The sequence below is a fragment of the Rhinatrema bivittatum genome, chromosome 4 (genome assembly GCF_901001135.1).
Source record: "Rhinatrema bivittatum chromosome 4, aRhiBiv1.1, whole genome shotgun sequence".
Classification (NCBI taxonomy): Eukaryota; Metazoa; Chordata; class Amphibia; order Gymnophiona; family Rhinatrematidae; genus Rhinatrema; species Rhinatrema bivittatum.
In genome coordinates, this window is record NC_042618.1 from 459,503,835 (window position 1) to 459,526,541 (window position 22,707).

A 22,707-nucleotide genomic window follows, 5' to 3' on the forward strand; every position below is an offset into this window, starting at 1 on the left:
TGCAGGACCTGTTCTTTGGAATTCAGCCCCATCGGATCTTAAAATTTTAAAGGATCTGATCACTTTTAGGAACATGTGTACGATTTACTAATTCCAGTTAGATTATGGGTTATTTATTGTAATCTTTTTGAGATTTTGAGGTTTAACAAATTTTAATCTTATTTTACTTAGGTTAGTCATTGTCTTTTATTATTTGATTTATTTAGAATGTATTATTTTGTTGTATATTGTTCATTTTATTATCTGTGATTATCTGTGAGAAAATTCTTTTTCACTCAACGCACAATAAAGCTCTGGAATTTGTTGCCAGAGGATGTGGTTAGTGCAGTTAGTGTAGCTGGGTTCAAAAAAGGTCTGGATAAGTTCTTGGAGGAGAAGTCCATTAATGGCTATTAATCAATTATACTTAGGGAATAGCCACTGCTATTAATTGCATCAGTAGCATGGGTTCTTCTTAGTGTTTGGGTAATTGCCAGGTTCTTGTGGCCTGGTTTTTGGCCTCTGTTGGAAACAGGATGCTGGGCTTGATGGACCCTTGGTCTGTCCCAGCATGGCAATTTCTTATGTTCTTATGTTCTTATATTCTTATTATATTGTTTTTGGATATACAGTGTTTTGTAGCCTCCTGGGAGAAGTGGTTTATAAATATGATAAACAGCCTGCCCTGGCTTAAGATAAGCAAGTTACTGATTTATAGGGATGTGAATCGTTTTTCAACGATTAAAATTATCGTCTGATATTTTTAATATCGTCTTAAATCGTTATAGAACACAATACAATAGAAATTCTAACGATTTATCGTTAAAAATCGTTAAATCGTGTTAGTGCGCACTAACGGGAGTTAGTGCGCACTAACAGAAAATGATACAAATTGACACTTTCCAGGTCAGTGAAGGTCAGTTAGGAATGAATATGTATTCCTATTGGCTGGCTGTGCTCTTATCTATTGATGTTACCAAGGTTCCCACTGAGGTAATGGTTGGGGGGATGTGAAATGGAAACAGTTGGAAGCTTGACAAAAAAAGTAATGTGATGATCATCACTCATGTGACTAGAACTTGTTTGTTTATTATTTTTGTTAGCAGGCACGTGAAATGCCTAGGTAGGCAGGCAGTGCACCACTCCAGCAGTCACATCATTGCTTCCTGTGCATTGCATTATGTGCACACATTGTCTCCAGCTTGGGGACAAGGCACGTCTCCTTTACTGCACACATTGACTCCAGCTTGGGGAAAATGGCAGGTCTCCTTTACTGCACACATTGATTCCAGCTTGGGGATAAGGCAGGTCTCCTTTACTGCACACATTGACTCCAGCTTGTGGAAAAGGCAGGTCTCCTTTCCTGCACACAATGACTCCAGCTTGGGGAAAAGGCAGGTCTCCTTTACAGCACATTGACTCCAGTTTGGGGAAAAGGCAGGTCTCCTTTACTGCACACATTGATTCCAGCTTGGGGATAAGGCAGGTCTCCTTTACTGCACACATTGACGCCAGCTTGGGGAAAAGGCAGGTCTCCTTTACAGCACATTGACTCCAGCTTGGGGAAAAGGCAGGTCTCCTTTACTGCACACATTGATTCCAGCTTGGGGATAAGGCAGGTCTCATTTCCTGCACACATTGACTCCAGCTTGTGGACAAGGCAGATCTCCTTTACTGCACACATTGATTCCAGCTTGGGGATAAGGCAGGTCTCCTTTACAGCACACTGACTCTAGCTTGGGGACAAGGCAGGTCTCCTTTACTGCACCCATTGACTCCAGCTTGGGTACAAGGCAGGTCTCCTTTCCTGCACACATTGACTCCAGCTTGGGGAAAAGGCAGGTCTCCTTTACAGCACATTGACTCCAGCTTGGGGAAAAGGTAGGTCTCCTTTACTGCACTCATTGATTCCAGCTTGGGGATAAGGCAGGTCTCCTTTCCTGCACACATTGACTCCAGCTTGTGGACAAGGCAGATCTCCTTTACTGCACACACTGACTCCAGCTGGGGAAAAGGCAGGTCTCCTTTCCTGCATACATTGACTCCAGCTTGTGGAAAAGGCAGGTCTCCTTTACTGCACACACTGACTCCAGCTGGGGAAAAGGCAGGTCTCCTTTCCTGCACACATTGACTCCAGCTTGTGGAAAAGGCAGGTCTCCTTTACTGCACACATTGACTCCAGCTTGTGCCAGGGTTAGGGCACTGTGTGCAGGAAGATCACAACACCCCTGGTATCAGGGTTAGGGCACAAGTTCTAGTCACATTGACTGATCACATTACTTTTTTTGTCAAGCTACCAACTGTTTCCATTTCCCATCCCCCATATACTGTCAGTGGGAACCTTGGTAACATGAATAAATAAGAGGGCAGCCAATAGGAATACATATTCATTCCTAAACTGACCTTAACTGACCTGAAAAGTGTCAAATTGTATCATTTTCTGTTAGTTTTTTCCGATTAGTGCGCACTAACTCCCGTTAGTGCGCACTAATCGGAAAAAACTATTTTTAACGATTTTTTAACTAAAAAATCGTGCCAAACACGATTTTCTTCTCCTGCCAGATGATTTTGATCGTTAAGACGATAGGGCACACGATTCACATCCCTAGTGAATAAACACTCACCCTGACCTCATTATACAGTGTCTGTGTAATGTTAATAATGCAAACCAGTTAGGGTAGATTCCTCCCCTCCCAGAGGATTTTACTGTCGGCACACAGGGGACCGCATTTTTGCTTTTTTTCTGTAATGGATTGGAAAGAGACAAATTTAACACCAGGAGGAATGAATTTTCGATAATCTACTTATCAGAGTTGTGGCAAGACCTGAAGTGAGCTGTTAATGCAAGGAAGCCCCCATGTGTCACGAAATGGAAGCTGAAAGTTATAGGTGGAAGAATGGCCAAAATTCCTTGAGGGTCGATGTGCGAAACTGATCAGTTACAGGAAATGTTTAATTGAAGTTATTGCTGCTCAAAAGGTGGTGCCACCAGTTATTGAATGAAGGGCTCGCAGACTTTTTCACACAAAGGTGCATTGTTTAATCTTTTTGCTGAATAAATATTCAAAATATCTCCCTTTTTGTCTGAGTTGTTGAATATGGGTTACCTGTCTCTTTTATCAGGGTTTAGATTAGGATCTATTCATGTTTTGAAAATAAATTGTGCTAAAATGCAGATCATCCTAGGCAGTTCACAAACCTTTTCTCAGTATTGTATATTTTATTATATACTAGCCGTTAAGCCCGTAACAACGGGCTACATTTTATAACATTTTTTCTGTCCATTTCCTTCCCACTCATTCTCCTTCCCACTCCCTCCTCCCCATTCTCCCTCTCACCTCTCCTCCCCATTCTCCCTCCCACTCCCTCTCACCTCCCTTCCCCTCCCTTCAGTCACTCCCCCCTCCCACTCTCCTCCCTCCCCCCTCCCTTCAGTCACTCCCCCCTCCCCTCACTCTCCTCCCCCCTCCCTTCAGTCACTCTCTCCTCCCCCTCCCCTCACTCTCTCCCCCCCTCCCCTCACTCTCTCCTCCCCCTCCCTTCAGTCACTCTCTCCTCCCCCCTCACCTCACTCTTTCCTCCCCCCAGTCACTCCCCCCTCCCCTCACTTTCTCCTCCCTCCCCCCTCCCTTCAGTCACTCCCCCCTCCCCTCACTCTCTCCTCCCCTCCCTTCAGTCACTCCCCCCTCCCCTCACTCTCTCCTCCCTCCCCCCTCCCTTCAGTCACCCCCTCCCTTCAGTCACTCCCCCCTCCCCTCACTCTCTCCTCCCTCCCCCCTCCCTTCAGTCACTCCCCCCTCTCCTCACTTCTCTCCCCTCACAGCTCAACCACAACGAAGATCTCCGGAGGTGGGGGCCCTCCCTCGCGCACCCCGCCGCCGCTCCTGCTTTTCGCCGCCGCTCCTTCCGCCGCCGCTCCTGCTTCTCGCTGCCGCTCTTTCCGCTGCTCCTGCTTCTCGCTGCTGCTCCTTCCGCCACTCCTGCTTCTCGCCGCCGCTCCTGCTTCTCCTGCTTCTCGCCGCCGCTCCTTCCGCCGCTCCTGCTTCTTGCCGCCGCTCTTCGCCGCTGCCGCTCCTCCCAGCACCATTTTTTTTAGGCACGCTCCGCTCTGACCGACGTGCGCGCATGTGCGGTAGAGCTGCTCTCTACTGCGCATTTGCGGCACGTCGGTCCGGGCTCCCTTATCTAGTAGATATATAAAAGCCCTGAGAACATTTTTACAGTAGGACACTAACACGGTTTCACTACTATGGCCCAGAACAGGCAAAGGGACCATATAAGTTTAGAACTTCAATTTCTGTAATCAACAGAGCTTTAGTTTCTTTCTTTGACTAAAAATGCCCTTTGCAGCGTTACAGGAATCATGGTGCGTTTCCGACTGTTTTCTCTCTGCTGTCCTTGGCTGCTGCTCGCCCTAAAGAAATGCCAGTTAAAAAGAACAGAAACAAAATAAGAGTTTCAGCCAACTGCAGCTAAACCGGGACAAAAAGAAAAACACCCTCCTGTACGTCCCAGGCCATGATCCTGCTTGACCCAATGTGCTTTGCTAGGATTCTGACAGATTTGTGCATCTTTCGCCTCTGTGGACATACAACTCCCTTATAAGCCCTATAATTAAAAACGTGACAGTAGCAATCAAGGCTGATGTCACAGTGTTTTCTTTGATGTGAATTTGCGCAAATTCTCTCTAACAAGGCTGAGCACATGTTCCTATGGCTCCTAATGAAGAGATACATTTTGGGATACAGAAACAAAAGCATCTTGGGGGTGAGACATGGAGCTGACGCGGAATAGCCATTAAGCAGAATAGCCCTTGGAGGACAAAATAGAGTCAGACGCTGCTCTTTATGCCAGCTTGCATGAACTGCTGTGGCTAGAGCATGGAGCTGTGAAATATTAAGACACAAATTCCACTCCCTTCCCCATCAGATGCTATGTGGCCCCCCTTGTTACTTAATCTCCCCTGAGCCCAATATCCAGTGGCATGGAGAGCAGCAGAAGCTAAACCCTAACACTTGATTTGGCTAACTCTACCCCAGGGATGGGCAATTCCAGTCCTCGAGGGCCGCAAACCGGTCGGGTTTTCAGGATATCCCTAATGAATATGCACAAGAGAGATTTGCATGCACTCTGCCTCAGTCATATGTAAATCTTTTTCATGCATATTCATTAGGGATATCCTGAAAACCTGACCGGTTTGCAGCCCTCGAGGACCGGAATTGCCCACCCCTGCTCTACCCGGATATCTGGTGGCACTTATCCAGCTAACAGTGCTACTGAATATACCCGAATAAAGTTATCTGGTTGAGGTTAGGCCTGGCCTTCACCCCAATCAGGCTTGTCTGGATATCTTGAGCCAGACAGCACTGAATATCTAATGCAGTCTGGCTAAAGCTTTGCTGGGCCCTCCAAACTCCACCTCTTCTTATGCAGAAAATTATCTGCCTGCTGAACTGGGGCATCCAAATGGCAGATGAAATTTAATGTGGACAAATGCAAGGTGATGCATATAGGGAAAAATAACCCATGCTATAGTTACACAATGTTCGGTTCCATATTAGGAGCTACCGTCCAGGAAAGAGATCTAGGCATCATAGTGGATAATACTTTGAAATTGTTGGCTCTGTGTGCTGTGGCAGTCAAGAAAGCAAACAGAATGTTAGGAATTATTAGGAAGGGAATGGTGAATAAAATGGAGGATGTCATAATGCCTCTTTATCGCTCCATGGTGAGACCACACCATGAATACTATGTACAATTCTGGTTGCTGCATCTCAAGAAAGATATAGTTTTGATGGAGAAGGTACAGAGAAGGGAGACCAAAATGATAAAGGGGATGGAACAGCTCCCCTATGAAGAAAGGCTGAAGAGGTTAGGAATTTTCAGCTTGGAGAAGAGACGGCTGAGGAGGGATATGATCTAGATCTTTAAAATCATGAGAGGTCTAGAACGGGTAAATGTGAATCTGTTATTTAGTCTTTCGGATAATAGAAAAACTAGGCGGCACTAATAGAAGAAAATTCTTTTTTTCACTCAACGCACAATTAAACTCTGGAATTTGTTGCCAGGGGATGTAGTTAGTGCAGTTAATGTAGCTGGGTTTTAAAAAAGGTTTGGATAAGTTCTTGGAGGAGAAGTCCATTACCTGCTATTAATTAAGTGGACTTAGAAAATAGCCACTGCTATTACTGGCATCAATAGCGTGGGATATTCTTAGTTTTGGGGTATTTGCCAGGTACTTATAGCCTGGATTGGTCACTGTTAGAAACAGGATGCTGGCTTGATGGACCCTTGATCTAACCCAGTAGGGCAATTTATGTTCTAATCTCGATACCTGTGACTGACTACCATTTCAGACTTGTGAAATATTGTAACGAACTGGCTAAGAACAATTGCAAAGAATTCACTGTAATTAGTTTTATCCAGGATCCAGTAAGTGGCCAATGAAATTGTCAGTCAAAGAATCAATTGAATTAAATAATCAGATCTAATTAACAAAATTAAACATTCAAGTGACGAAAAAATCCTAATGTTCAAAGTAACACTCCCAGTCCCCAAATTAAGAAACTCCCTGGACTGATTGTACAGTCAGTGCTCTTAGATATTTCTTGAAATGGAAAGGCTCACAGTCATTGGTTTCCACTGGACTGCCTTTAAATGCTACGGTGCCCCGCTGACCGATTTGTCAGCTGACCTCTTGACGGGTCCTAATACAGATCCCTGAGGCACACCACTGTATACCCTTTTCCACTGAGAAAATTGACCATTTAATCCTACTCTCTGTTTCCTGTCTTTTAAGCAGTTTGTAATCCACGAAAGGACATCGCCTCCTATCCCATGACTTTTTACTTTTCTTAGAAGCCTCTCATGAGGAACTTTGTCAAATGCCTTCTGAAAATCCAAATACACTACATCCATTATATACTATATCTATATATTTATTAACCCCTTCAAAAAAGTGAAGATTTGTGAGGCAAGACTTCCCTTGGGTAAAGCCATGCTGACTCTGTTCCATTAAGCCATGTCTTTCTAGATGTTCTGTGATTTTGATCTTTAGAACACTTTCCACTATTTTTCCTGGCACTGAAGTCAGGCTAACCGGTCTGTAGTTTCCCGGATCGCCCCTGGAGCCCTTTTTAAATACTGGGGTTTCATTAGCCACCCTCCAGTCTTCAGGTACAATGGATGATTTTAATGATAGGTTACAAATTTTTACTAATACGTCTGAAATTTCATTTTTGAGTTCCTTCAGAACCCTGGGGTGTATACCATCCGGTCCAGGTGATTTACTACTCTTCAGTTTCTCAATCAGGCCTACCACATCTTCTAGGTTCACCGTGATTTGGCATCTCCCTAACATCCTCTTTAGTAAACACCAAAGCAAAGAAATAGTTTAATCTTTCCGCTATGGCCTTATCTTCTCTAAGTGCCCCTTTAATCCCTCGATCATTTAACGGTCCAACTGACTCCCTTGCAGGCTTTCTGCTTCGGATATATTTTTTTAAGGTTTTTACTGTGAGATTTTGCTTCTACCGCCAACTTCTTTTCAAATTCTCTCTTAGCCTGTCTTATCAATGTCTTACATTTAACTTGCCAGCGCTTATGCTTTATCCTATTTTCTTCTGTCGGATCCTTCTTCCAATTTTTGAATAAAGATCTTTTGGCTAAAATAGCTTCTTTCATCTCACCTTTTAACCATGCTGGGAATCATTTTGCCTTCCTTCCACCTTTCTTAATGTGTGGAATACATCTGGACTGTGCTTCTAGGATGGTTTGGTTTTTTTTAAGCCATGTCCATGCCTCTTGCACACTTTTTACCTTTGTAGCTGTTCCTTTCAGTTTTTTTCTATTTTTCTCATTTTATCAGTTTCCCTTTTGAAAGTTTAGCGCTAGAGCCGTAGATTTACTTACTGTCCCCCTTCCTGTCATTAATTCAAATTTGATCATATTATGATTACTATTGCCAACCGGCCCCAGCACCATTACCTCTCTCACCAAATCCTGTGCTCCATTAAGAATTAGATCTAAAATTGCTCCCTCTCTCATCAGTTCCAGAACCAATTGCTCCATAATAGTGTCATTTATTCCATCCAGGAACTTTCTCTCTCTAGCATGTCCTGATGTTACATTTACCCAGTCAATATTGGGGTAATTGAAATCTCCCATTATTACTGCACTACCAATTTGGTTAGATTAGAGATGACAGAAAACTTGAAGGTTGTCTGGCAGGCTAAGTGTTAACTTCCACTGATTTATCCACCCCCTTAAACTTGTACATTAGAAAAATTGGCATAGTTTCTGATGCACTACAAAAAAAAAATCTGCACAGCTATGAAGAGAACACATTAGGTATCCTATTTAAAAGGGAAATCCAGATTTCAACATATCAAAATATGGAAAAGAAATTCTGAATTCTTCAGACTTGGAAGCCAAAAAACACACCAATCTGTACAAACTTTCAGTCAATGTTTCGATATAAAATCTAATTATTTAAGCATTTCCCCCCTTGCTTGAGTGATCTCAGGATCACAGTGTCCAGCCTTTTCAAAAACTGCTGCACTTTTAACTCCTACTGTCATAATGTAATGCCTTAAATTTGATATTGCTTTATGATGTTTACGCTATGTAAATCTGAGGTTTCATTTTTTTTGTGATCCGCTTAGGATAAATGTTGAAGTTGGTAAAATATTTAGTCAGATGATATGCTGTCTATAGTTGGTAAAGGAGCTTCAACGTCTATGTCAGCCTGCTGGAGTGAAATTTCACTAACAATGATCTGCATATTCTAGAGCACAGAATTCAGAATTTGTGACTATTAGTTGGTGCCCAGAACTCCAAGCAGGACGTCAGAAGAGCTTTTTGCCAGTGTGGATAGAAGAAAGAAGGTGTTTAACATTTGAAAAAGAAAAAGAAGCAGCTCTGCTTTTAGGTGGCAGAAAATACCTCGGGTCGCTGTCAGCTCTCAGCAGTTTCAGTGTACGACTAAAATGGTAATTTATCAAGTTTTCTAGGCTTTTTGTACAATTCTGGTCGCCGCATCTCGAAAAAGATATAATTGCGATGGAGAAGGTACAGAGAAGGGCAACCAAAATGATAAGGGGAATGGAACAGCTCCCCTATGAGGAAAGGCTGAAGAGATTAGGGCTGTTCAGCTTGGAGAAGAGACGGCTGAGGGGGGGATATGATAGAGGTCTTTAAGATCATGAGAGGTCTTGAACAAGTAGATGTGAATCAGTTATTTACACTTTCGGATAATAGGAGGACTAGGGGACACTCCATGAAGTTAGCATGTGGCACATTTAAAACTAATTGGAGAAAGTTCTTTTTTACTCAACGCACAATTAAACTCTGGAATTTGTTGCCAGAGGATGTGGTTAGTGCAGTTAGTATAACTGTGTTTAAAAAAGGATTGGATAAGTTCTTGGAGGAGAAGTCCATTACCTGCTATTAAGTTCACTTAGGGGGTAATTTTCAAAGGAGTTACGCGCATAAATGTAACTACTATTGTAGCAATTTTCAAAAGCCATTTACTCACGTAAAGTGCACTTATGCGAATAAATCCTATGGACGATTCAATGGCATATATTGTAGCAATTTTCAAAAGCCCACTTACTCGAGTAAAGTGCATTTACATGCGTAAACCCCAGATTTACGCATGTAAATGCTTTTTAAAATCTGGCCCTTAGAGAATAGCCACTGCCATTAGCAATAGTAACATGGAATAGACTTAGTTTTTGGGTACTTGCCAGGTTCTTATGGCCTGGATTGGCCACTGTTGGAAACAGGTTGCTGGGCTTGATGGACCCTTGGTCTGACCCAGTATGGCATTTTCTTATGTTCTTATGTTCTTAACCCTGGATATGGGGAACACCCACTGCTTCAATGTTACAGTGATCTTCTGGGCTTGGAAAACTTGAGGACGTTCTGAGCGCTTGCTACAGAGAGACTGAATACTAACAGCACATGGTTTGCTATCTCCCATGACTGCAATGTGGGATTTACATTTTTTGTTGGCCTACATACTTTATCTTTCTTTAAGCATTAAGATATCCTAGGGAGGAGGGAAGGGAGGTAACATTCATACACACACATATGACGAGAATATTTAGTGGCATTTGTGTGTCTGTACATGTGTTAATTTCAAGATGTGTATACAAACGAATGAAGTGCTTGTCTGTGGGGAAGAAGGGCAGGTGAGCGAAGTGGTGTCAGAAGCACAGTGTTGATATCATTAAGGCATTCTGATTTAAGGACCACGATGACGGACAAATCAACCAATTCGTGTTTAGTGATGGTTTAGCACATTTTTGTGATCGCAATCTGAGTTTTGAAACAAGATCCTTACTCACCATTTTTGCATAGAAAATGATATGAGAACAAACCCTCTCCCCCCAGGAGCCTCTTTCTTGTGAGGGTAGCTTGCATTTCAAAAAGGAGACTGCAGTCACAAAAAAGGGGCATAAGCCATGGCCCAGGATGTGGATTGCTAGGACAGAATAAAACTGGTCCATTTCAATTCAACAACCTATTCATGTACCTAAATGTTCTTCATGCAACCATTATAGCAGCAATTAAATATGTAGTACAAATCACCCTCTCTCTCTCTTTTCTTCTTTAGAATAATCAAATACAAGATTTGGTAAGCAGGATAGAAATGGCTTCCCAAAACCTGTCCCAAGACCTGAAGACGATTGGACAGAAATTCCTGAGTAAGATTCAGGAACTCCCTCAGTCAGGGTTCTTCAACATTATTGCGTTTACCGTTCTTCTTCTGTTCATTGGTAAGTAGTGCTCCAGATACTAAGGATAGGGTTTAAAGGGACACATGCCACCTACAGGCCAAGGACCAGATATTAAATATACTTAATTTCAAAGAAACAGTTCAAAGAACATGTTCTCATAGATCAGTGAAGTCTGCTGTTTAGATGATGCCTTGGATTTTGATACGATTTGGTATTTTGTCTGCATGGATGAATATGTTCTTGGGAAATAACAGTCAAACTAGTTCTAGGTGAAAACATTTTAATGGACTAACTCAGTATATCTGGGGCTAATTCAGTAGCCTGGAGAGCATAGCTCGGGAAAGCTAGTCACAGACGTAATGAGTTAGTTCAATGTTTTGTTGACCTAATTTCTACATATTCACGTGAATTAACATTGCAACCTCAAGATTTTGCTAGGGAAATAAGTAAAGGCCTCCATACACATCATGCTTATGCCACATTACAATTTTGTCTAGACTTTATTTAATGAACTCCTTTTTCTTATTAAACTCTAAACCAAAGCTCCCCCGCTGAATAATGCTATGACCTTCCTGGGATATTAAGTTCCACATTTAGCCTCCCAGGAACTTTAGTGATCTTGCCCCTCTTCCAGCGGAGTGGAACTTGGCTGTTACTAGCATGGAAGGAAAAATTATCACCTCTCCCCCCACCACAATTCAGACAAAGGGACTGTGGAACTGGCTACAGCAGCAGGTGTGATATAAGGAGAAATGGATGGTAGATCCACAATACAATGGGCACTGCCCAAATTTTATGCCCGAGGTTCAGTGGGAATGGCACAAAAGAAAGAGAAAGGAAAAGCTGCCCTGAAGAGCACCAGAGTGTATTACACGCTGCCGACACCACTCTGTGTGTTTTAGAGGGCAACTTTCAAAGCCATTTATGCAGACTAATAGTGATTGCCACGTGTACACTGGTTATCTGCAAGTTGCCCTACTTCAATTAAGGCCAACAGAACAAGGAGTGTTCCGCAATGCTTGTACCATTAGCCTCATTTAGGGGAGGTGTTCTGGAGGGGTAGGGGAGGAGAATGTTTGGAACAGGATAGAAAACTAGCATGTTTAGATTATATTTTCAAGTCTACGTGCATTATTTTCCGAAGATGTTCTTACCTGGCACCAAGAGCAGTTGAAAGTGTCCGAGTACTTGATACCCATGACAAATTTCAAAATGACTCTCACTTGCCCACAAACTTAAAGGTGATGCAGAGTCCTTGAGTAAAAAAGGCACCTACAGATTTGGTTCATGCGGAGAGTGTGAAAACTGCCCCCTTCCGCCCCCCACCCACCCACTAGCCCTTTCAGCTTGAGTTTATTGAACAGAGACAGCAGTAATGAAATTATCCTCTCACATTTCTGTCTCTAGATGCCCCAATATGAAGTTAACACAGGCAGCAGCATCTTCTTCTTGCTGCTTTGATGGCAATTAACCTCTGTTTCCAGTAAACCAGAGTTTCTCTTTGCATGTTAAACAGAAGCTGATCAATTGTTCTCTTCTCCCATTCCTCTTCCTAGTTGCCGTGCTGCTGATGGTTGTAATCGCCTGCAGCTACTACTGTTGCGGGGTTAATAAGAAACACAGGCTCATCAAGGTTGAGCCAACCCCGGATGTATGAAGACCCACAGAAGATGTTCCGAGGAAGCAGCTGGTCCTACCTGCGTGGGCTGGCACTCAAAAGAACCAGCTCCCTACCACCGTCCTCCAATCACCACCGTTATGTCAGCTCATTCAAAGTCACCTTAGTAACACCATTCAACAGAAACAACTGGTGAGAGGGGAAAAAAAAAACAAACCCAAAAAAACAGAGTCTCGTTGGGATGTCTGCCACAGTCCGTCTTTAGACCCCCCAAAAAAGAGACTGCTACTTTCTAAATGACTATGCGCAAAACAAAAAACAAACATTAACTTAGCATCCAAATAAAGAACTATAAAAAAAAAATGTTAAAGATACTGGAATAACTGCAAATAAAACCATATTTACATTTTCTTTGATGACAGCTAAAGAAAAGAACAAGCAGACACAAACTGTGTGGAGGAACCAAGGATGAATTTTATATCTCTGTCTTCCACTAGTTACATTTTTCACTTTACTATTTCAATCCCTTATCATCGGATTTTTTTTTAATTATTTAAAGAGACTGGAAATACATTTTATGGACATGACAACTAAAAACAGGATCACCTCTTTCAGTTCTGATTGTGGGGAGAAAAACTACTTTTTTCAGGAGATTGCAAACTAAATATTTCTTTTGAGATTTGTTTTATGAGGAATTCCACAATTTATTGTTCCTACTGTGTACTGTACATTTGGCAATACTTATATTTTTATTGGTAAAATGGAAGAATTTTAAAAATATAAACAAGTTATGGATGCTAAGATCATCCTGACAATGTCATTTACTATTTCAATCCTTTATCATCGGATTTTTTTTTTAATTATTTAAAGAGACTGGAAATACATTTTGGGGTAGATTTTTAAAAAGAGCGCGTTCGCGTACTTTTGTTTGCGCACCAGGCGCAAACAAAAGTACGCTGGATTTTAGAAGATACGCCGGCCCATAGGCCGCCGGCGTGCGCAGACCCCAGGGACGTGCATAGGTCCCGGGGTTTTTGGAAGGGGGCGTGTCGGGGGCGGGAACCAATGATGCGGCATTTCGGGGGCGGGGCGTGGCGTTTCGGGGGCGGGACCATGGGCATGGCGCCGGCCCTGGGGGCGTGGTCCAGGCCTTCGGACCAGCCCCCCGGGTCAGAGCACGGGGCGCGCGTAGATTTACGTCTGCTTCTCGCAGGCGTAAATCTACGGACAAAGGTAAGGGGGGGTTTAGATAGGGCCGGAGGGGTAGGTTAGGTAGAGGAAGGGAGGGGAAGGTGAGGGGAGGACGAAAGAGAGTTCCCTCTGAGGCCGCTCTGATTTTGGAGCGGCCTCGGAAAGAACGGTGACAGGCTGCGTGGCTCGGCGCGCGCCGGCTGCCCAAAATCGGCAGCCTTGCGCGCGCCGATCCAGGATTTTAGAAGATACGCGTGGCGTATCTTCTAAAATCTTTGTTTTAGAAGATACGCCACCTACGCGTGGCGTATCTTCTAAAATCCTGGATCGGCGCGCGCAAGGCTGCCGATTTTGGGCAGCCGGCGCGCGCCGAGCCGCACAGCCTGTCACCGTTCCCTCCGAGGCCGCTCCGAAATCGGAGCGGCCTCAGAGGGAACTCTATGGACAAAGGTAAGGGGGGGTTTAGAAAGGGCCGGGGGGATGGGTTAGGTAGAGGAAGGGAGGGGAAGGTGAGGGGAGGGCGAAAGAGAGTTCCCTCTGAGGCCGCTCCGATTTCGGAGCGGCCTCGGAGGGAACTCTCTTTCGCCCTCCCCTCACCTTCCCCTCCCTTCCTCTACCTAACCCACCCCCCCGGCCCTATCTAAACCCCCCCCCCTTACCTTTGTCCGTAGATTTACGCCTGCGAGAAGCAGACGTAAATCTACGCGCGCCCCGTGCTCTGACCCGGGGGGCTGGTCCGAAGGCCTGGACCACGCCTCCGTGCCGGCACCACGCCCACGGTCCCGCCCCCGAAACACCACGCCCGCCCCCGAAATGCCGCATCATCTGGTCCCGCCCCCTGACACGCCCCCTTCCAAAAACCCCGGGACCTACGCGCGTCCCGGGGCTCTGCGCACGCCGGCGGCCTATGGAAAATAGGCGCGCCAGCTCGCAAGGCCCTGCTCGCGTAAATCCGGGCAGATTTATGCGAGCAGGGCTTTTAAAATCCGCCCGTTTATGGACATGACAACTAAAAACAGGATCACCTCTTTCAGTTCTGATTCTGGGGAGAAAAACTACTTTTTTCAGGAGATTGCAAACTAAATATTTCTTTTGAGTTTTGTTTTATGAGGACTTCCACAATTTATTGTTCCTACTGGGGGTCATTTTCAAAGGAGTTACGCATGTAAATGTGACATACTATCATAGCAATTTTCAAAAGCTATTTACTCGAGTAAAGTGCACTTACTTGAGTAAATCCTATGGACAATTCAATGGCATATATTGTAGCAATTTTGAAAAGCCCACTTACTTGAGTAAAGTGTATTTACTCGAGCAAAAACCAGTTTTGCTCGAGTAAATGCTTTTTAAAATCTACCCCAAAGTGTACTGTACATTTGGCAATATTTTTATTGGTAAAATGGAGGAATTTTAAAAATATAAATAAATTATGGATACTAAGATCATCCTGACAATGTCATTTACTATTTCAATCCCTTATCATCGGATTTTTTTTTTAAATTATTTAAAGAGACTGGAAATACATTTTATGGACATGACAACTAAAAACAGGATCACCTCTTTCAGTTCTGATTGTGGGGAAAAAAACTACTTTTTTCAGGAGATTGCAAACTAAATATTTTTTGAGATTTGTTTTATGAGGACTTCCACAATTTATTGTTCCTTCTGTGTACTGTACATTTGGCAATACTTATATTTTTATTGGTAAGATGGAGGAATTTTAAAAATATAAATAAGTTATGGATGCTAAGATCATCCTGACAATGTCAGATCTTAAATCAATGATCTCTTCTAGTATTTCCAGTAGTTGCTGTGTTTTTAATTGAGCTGCACATTTATCTGTACAAGGGAGCATAATAAAAGGCAGCTGAGCAATTTCATGGACAAAAAAAATACTTTAATGTATATTAAAAGGACAACAATTTGAACTCTTAAAAATTATACCATCAATAAATTTTGGAAACTAGCTACATGGCAATCACATTCAAAGACTTGAGGATCCAGTGGCCCTTAAAGGGGTACTTCACTTTGAAGTGCATTCCAGGTGTTGCAGAGTAACAACATAAAAGGGACCACAGTAAAATGATTTCTGTGCCATGCCATTGTCTAACAGAAATGGAGCTGTGATGTTCGAGACAGGGATATCATCTTGCTGAAGTGAGAGACAGCAGGACAGGGAGAAAGCTCATTCCAAGATAATGGTGGAATTATGCCAACTGGGTAGCAAAGATCATTAGAGTCTGTGCACTGGTTGGCACCAGAATGAGACTAAATGCAAGCCTATCTCCAGTACTACATGCATGTGCTTTATGGGTCTCATGCATTGTTTCCCCATACAATGTGCCTCTGCAAAACAATTCTGGATGTCTCTGGCTTTTTAGGTGTTACAAAACAACTAGTCTACCTTTCAGTCACACCCTCCTTTGCTCACATCTTTAAGCATATAAGAGGCAAAAAGCTTTAATCTACATCAAAACCTGCACTAACCATTTTAAGGTGCAAGAGAAAAGGAAAACCACTGGATTTGTATTTTTCTATTTTCCTAAGTCATGAAAATGAAGAATTTGACTGTTTTCATACTACCTGTTTGATGAATGTAAATATTCTGAACTGTTCTGTATTGTGATAGAGATAAGATTGTATATAATAAATATCTGAAAGGTTGATGCTATCTGTTCAATTGTATTTTCCTGACTATTCTTTCTGGCTGTCAATAGCTTACTGAACTCAAGTCCTTTTAATGGCAGAATGTAGTATGGTAAAAGTGTTTTTATCTGATCATTTTCTTTCCTCGTGTCCTGCTAGACCAATCCATTATCCTTTGGATTTCCTCATTCCTCAGCTGCCAGTCACAGAGATCACACACCCCTTATGCAATCAGTCTTTTGCATAAAAGGGGGAGTAGTCAGTGGCCCTGGTCAGCAGCCTCAGTCAGAGCAATCAGACAAGAAATCTCAAGTATGCCCTTTCTTTCAGTTCTTATTACATTTTTTATGATCGCTTGAGATCATCCCCTCCTCAGGGGAGGGCAAAGAGGGAGCATGGAGAGAGAAAGAGAGAGAAAGAGAATTGAGGGCTAGGCCCTTGTCCAAGCCTTTCTGTAGAAGGTCCAAGATTTGCAATACATCCATTTTCCGTGGTCAGATTCCATTCTCTTGACAGTCCACCTCAAACAACCTCCAGATTCTGACATAGGCTAAGGAGATTAAGTTTTTACATGCTTTCAGCATTGTGGCTAGTATGGATATTTCTTGCGATTATCCTGTTTTGAAGTCGTACCTTCTCAAGAGCCAGACCATATCTCAAAGATGGAGAAGGTTCTCCTGTCTGTACCAGGCCCTGTCCTGGCTACCCCTGTTCTCAGGGTTGCCACACACTGTCTTATCAGGCCTTCTTCTTGGTCAGACCAGTGTTGCCGCCATCATTTTTATAGGTGGCCTTATCTTCTTTATCCTTCCTTACGTATCAGTCACCAAGATGAGAATATTAACCGAAGACTGACCTTGTGTATCAGATGGAAGCAGGTCACTGTATCCTTGGATTCCACATTACAATGACTGACTTCTAGGTCTGGCCTGCACCTCCTGACAAGATCCTTACAAATATCTTCTCTTCCTACCAGATGTCATACTGCTAACTGGGACCCAGACTGGGTTAACACATGTCTATTCTTGGGCCACGCATAGTCTTTAATCTTGGCCAGAGAATCCTCTGTAGTATTCTGATGACCCTCGATTGTGCTTTGTTCAATAGTTCTAGTGCTGCCTCTTTTAGCCCAGCTTAGATGGGCCAGTATGGCCAGAGATCAGAGTGTCCCTTGGGCGGTCATTACTCTGCTTTCCCCTATGGGGTGATGCTCTGATACCAGGTAACCTCTTTTTCTCCTCATCCTGACTACTTAACAGTGTATATTAGGGTGCTTTGAAAAGGTTTTTTCTATGAAACCAAACTAATTGAGTAGAAAAATCATTACTGCACTGTGAAACTGCTCTAAATAGAGTTGTAAAACTATTCAAGATTGTTGGCATGCCAGAATAAGTTGAAATGCTAGAATGTAGGCCAAAAGCTAAAAAGTATGTTGAGTTCAATATGACATATCGTTCCTGCCTTTACATTTTATTTATTTAGCATTTTTTTATATACTGAGGTATAGCAGAGTTGCCTTCACTCCGGTTTACATTTATAACAACCTGTTACATTAAAAAATTTAAAATGTAATTTTAACAATAAACTGAGAACTGGCATATAATGTAGTATAAACAAAACAAGATATACAAAAGGATAGGTACATTGAAATATCTGAGTTCAAATCATAAAAGGAGACATCTGTAGCTTGAAAGCAGGAGAGATTGTCAGAGGGGGAGATTGAATGTTAGAAGGCTATGGGATTATATTTTAAGATCATTGTGCGTGCTGTCATTAATAGTTTGGCTGAGTAGCCAGGCTTTTAGGTCTTTTTTAAAAGATTTTATGTTTTCTTGAACGGTTAGGTAATGAGGTAACGAATTCCATAACTTTGGGCCAATGATGGAAATGGCTCTGTTTCTGGTGGAAGACAGTTTGGCATGAGGAAGTGATGGAATCACTAGTTGAAGTTTACTAGTTGTTCTTGTGCGTAGAGAACAATGGATATGTATGATGTCATCAAGGGCAGTGTAGTCTGCTTTATAAATTGCTTTATGAAGTATTGAGAGAACTTTGAATTCTATTCTTTTCTCTATTGGGAGCCACTGTAATTGGTTGAGAACAGGTGTAATGTGTTCAGATTTTCTTTTACCAGTCATGAGATAAAATTATAATTCCAACCAATTAGGAAAATGTTATGCAAACAAACTAGCTTATTGGTGTGTAAATTGGATGTGGCTATCTATTTAATTTGGTGTGTATTTAATCTGGCAGTGCTCTCTGAGACTACTAGCAAGTCAATTCAAAACAATCTCACACTCTCCTGAAATATTACATATTTTATCTAAAATAAAGTTCTTTCTTAAGATGCCAGTGTTTAAGCATTTATTTATAGAACCATAACAAGGGTCCTCAGTCTGAAATGAGGCACCCTGAAGTCCCTGCTCATTCCTCTTAAATCTAGTATGGGCACATCATCTTTGCCCTTCCTTGGCCCCACAAAGTAAAGTGAACACACACTCTATCCCTTTCCTGGTGGCAGGATTGGAATTATTGCTTCTATGTCCTGTATCCTTTGCAGGGATGCTTCTACTACAAACACTCTGAACTGCCAAACATGGGGGAAAATAAAAAATAAATCTGGAGCTGGGGTGGCATCATTGTGCAAGTACACCTTTAAAGTTATATTTGGAAAACATTGGCTCACTAAAATATGGGCCACTTCCAAGGAAAGTAGAGTTAAATTGCTGCCTTGACCTACTAGCGGAGGGGCTTAGAATATTTTATTGGGCAGAGTAGCTACCATCCACAGCTTCAGGTGGGTTGGTCCTCAGCCTCTTGGCCCTACAAAAGGACTAGAATCTCCCTCTAGATACCTGTGACGTTACTGACCCAGCCTCCTTGCCCTTATGCTGGTACTTTTTTATTTTATTTTTATTTATTTATCGAGTTTTATATACCGTCGTTCGGTTTCGCCATCACAACGATTTACTGTTTTGATGTTTAACAGGATGTTTAAAAATTCACGTGCTTGTTAAAATATTTATTGTAGGCGTTATAAGATAGTTCGGTTGTTGAACTGTACAGGTTAAATTACGTGCTTTGGATTGGTTCTACATGTTTATATGGGTCGGGAGGGAGGAAGTTATAACAGAGTCATTGGCTGTTGGTAGGCTTTGGTGAACATCCTAGTTCTTTTTTGAAGGTTTTCTAAGTCCTCACATGTTCAAATGACCTCTTTCCTCTGCCTGCCTTTGTGGCTTGGTTTTGCCTATGTCCTTTACTAGATTCTCTAACTTCACCAACAAGGAGCCCCCTCTCTGCTCCCAAACGGGAGCTTACACAGACATGCCTTAGATGCTGAGTCCGCTGCCCAATTATGGAGCCACAGTAGTCTTCTAATTGCCATCTCAAAGGCAATCGACCTTCAGGATAACTTGACCAGGTCATACAATATATGTGCCAAAAAGGCTACCGCCAATTCTCTGGTATTGTTGAACACAGCTTAGGGTAGCTTGAGCTAATAACTCCAGAAAATAGAGTCCTGAATTGTCATGTCCACTGTGGCGAAGGCCTGCTTTAGAACCGTCTCTGTCTTCCTTCCTGGGGTCCCTCAAGGCCCCCAGGAAGGAAGGGCACATTCCTCTATGGGATGGTGGTTTTGCAAGCCATAGCTGACATGAGCATGTCCACTCTTGGGACGCGCAGCAGCTAATTCTTCTCATCCTCAGGGAGAGGATATAATCACTCCATTATCCTGCCGCCTTTGAGCCGCCCTGAGAGAAGTTCCATTCTGACAGTACCATCCATCTTAGGACCTCATTTAATGAAATAGTTCTTGTGGGCTTACTAATGACCTGTAAGATATAGGTTGCCCTCCGACATGTCCTCTGTTTTAGTGTTTGCTGTTTTCAAGGCTGTCTGAATGCTGGTGATGAAGTCTGCAAGTTCTTCCTCAAAGAGCACTGTCCTTCCTGAGAACTCCTGGGTACACGCGGCGCAGATCTGACTGCCAGCCATCCTTCTCCTGGAGTCTGGTGCGGTGGTCATACCAGGCAAATCCCTCCACTTCCACATCTCCTGTGAGCAGTTAGGGGCTCCAGTTCTGTTCCCCAAAGATCCATGGTCTAGGGATTTTGCACTTGCCATAAAGCCCATCTTCTACATAGCACAGAAAGCCTGGTATATTACGAGGACAAAATCAGGGGAAAACTCTCTAGGGTGAACTCCTGCCGTATCCCTAAGCTGATTCAAGAACAAAGCCCTGCTATGAGTCTATCATACTGTTCCTTTGGGCTGCTTCAGTTTCCCCTTCCACAAGACGAGCTACCGAGTCTACTTGTCCTGGAATGAGACCTTTTTTCCCTAGGGTAAGGGAAGCAGCATCCATCCATAGCTGATGTTTCACCCCTCCCGAAGCTCTTCCCCTACATGAGAAGAGATACAGTTATGCCCTTCCCAGGTGTCCACATCCGGTTTGCCATCACAAGATGGGCAGAAGGAGCCTACCTTACTGGGCACCTTCCAAGTGCCAAGGAGCTGCACCTGCAGCCACAGAGTATGTTTTCAGCAGTTAGCGTCTCACTGTATCCAGCACAAATTGTACTTATATAGAGAAGCCCCACAAATCCCAGCTCCAAATCCTCTGCCCAGATAGCTTTAGCATTTCTAAATAATTGTAGCAAGGTTTTCACTGTGCCGTTCAAGCACACTGCCAATAGTTAGCTATTCTAGCAACTGCATTTTTTTTTTTTTTTGCACAATGCGGTGCTACCGCTGGTGTACGGGCCTGCCTTAACCCCTGCTGCGGCTCGGTGCGGCCTACACTCTCTTCCTTTTCATGTGCTTCACCCTCTGGCTTACTCACCACCTACCTAATACCGCTGCTCAATGCTGCTGTGCTTTAGACCACTGAAGTCCTCGCTCATATGGTGTAGAAAAACTCTTGCTTTTACTTAGTTGTATTCATCTCAGTCTGAGCAAAGCAGAACACTCAACAACCAAAAAACGGGGGCAGGGAGTCAGAGACAGCGAGCGTGAGAGAGCTCAAGCCCCAGAACAAAACTCTTTTTGATAAAGGCAGGTCCCTCAGGATCACCACTTACTAGGGAAGGAAGTCAACCTAGGAGGGATCCTCAGACCCTCGCAAACAAGGATCCAAGCCCTAGGTACCTACAGCCAGAAAGAAATCTCTGGGAGACAGCTGCACTGGGAAAATCAACCCTGAGAGGTTGTTATCCCAGAAGCTAGTAAACTCCACCAGCCAGGGTGCAACTGATGAATCTGGGAGTAAACAATGAGTTATTCTACCCATGTTTGCAGCTACCTCTTCCTACTTTCCCTTTTATGCAAAGAGTAACATCATAAGTGGGGTGTGACCTCTGTCTCTGAAAGCTAAGGAATGGGGAAAACCCAAGCAGGTCTAGCAGGAAGAAAAGGGACTGCTGCTCAGCCACCAGGCTGACCCTGCAGGTACACTTTCAATATTAGTGCTCGGATAGAAACTTGGATTCTAACCTTCAAAAAAATGTACATGAGCAGGCACGATTTTGAAAATCTAGAATCAAAAGTAAATATCATTGTGTAGTAAATAATGATTTCTCCTTTTTCAATGCAAAAATAAAAGAAAAAGAGGTTATTTGACTTTTCTTCACCTGCCAACCAATGGCAGTGCAAATGAGGTGCCACTTTCAGCCCATAAAAGGCTGACAGTTTCTCCAAAGCATGGGTGGGAGAAATCTTTTGGACCCAATGGCTGCACTGAGGGCCCAGTTCAGGTGTGTGGGGGAGGGGATGGAGCCAATGAAGGTCCCTCCTGAGTTTCATTCCAGTTTGAGGAGTTACAACTGCCCGAGAGTCAAGTGGCGACACCACTTCCAGATGTGGATGTCCCTTTCGGGCAGCAGGGAAATGCTGTTGCCACTGTGTGTCGGGCGCAGTCTTGCTGTTGCAAGCCAGATCAAAGCCTCCCATGAACTGGATATGACCTGCTGGCTGTAGATTGCCCTCTTTAACATGCAGATTTTGTGCTTTTAGCTGTAAAGAATGTGAGTATAAAGTACACACATTCCCCCTGCTTGTAGATCCACAGTTAATTTTAAAATTGTCCCCAGTCTTAACATACCTGAAAAGAGTGATTAAAAATTCAAAGTGAGCATAAAGTCAGATGCGAATGGAGACTGCTCTGAAGGGCTGGGGGGAGCTGAGATTTTGTGCCAGGGATTTAAAAAATAATTCAAATGCATATTGGAGTTAATATTTCAGGTTTCAGACTTACGAGAAACCACCTATGTCTACAATCAGAATAAACCTACCCTTCATATCAACATCCTCACAATTCCTCTCTGCTCCTCCTGCATCAGGTCATGTGATGCACTCCAGTCCACCATCTGTCTTTCAAACACACACACATAAAACCTCCCCTAAATACAAAGGAGGCAGGAGAAATGGTAGGGATGAGGGCGAGACCAGAATCCAGCACACTGGGCATAAACCAAGCCTTTCAATAGCAACTATCGCACATAGGGCCTCTGACCTGCTAAGCCTCACCCA

At 43.3% G+C, this 22,707-nt stretch overlaps 2 protein-coding genes across 2 annotated transcripts in view; one reads left to right on the plus strand and one right to left on the minus strand.

Annotated features, from left to right (window-relative positions):
- Nucleotides 1-22,707, minus strand: part of SYT1 (synaptotagmin 1) — a 1,065,451-nt gene that overhangs the window by 627,054 nt on the left and 415,690 nt on the right. The window lies entirely within an intron of this gene.
- LOC115089137 (small integral membrane protein 5-like) lies at nt 10,613-12,966 on the plus strand. Its single transcript, XM_029597130.1, has 2 exons — nt 10,613-10,760; nt 12,278-12,966. Exons 1-2 carry the CDS (start codon nt 10,634-10,636, stop codon nt 12,376-12,378), a joined length of 228 nt encoding a protein of 75 aa, XP_029452990.1. The 5' UTR covers nt 10,613-10,633; the 3' UTR covers nt 12,379-12,966.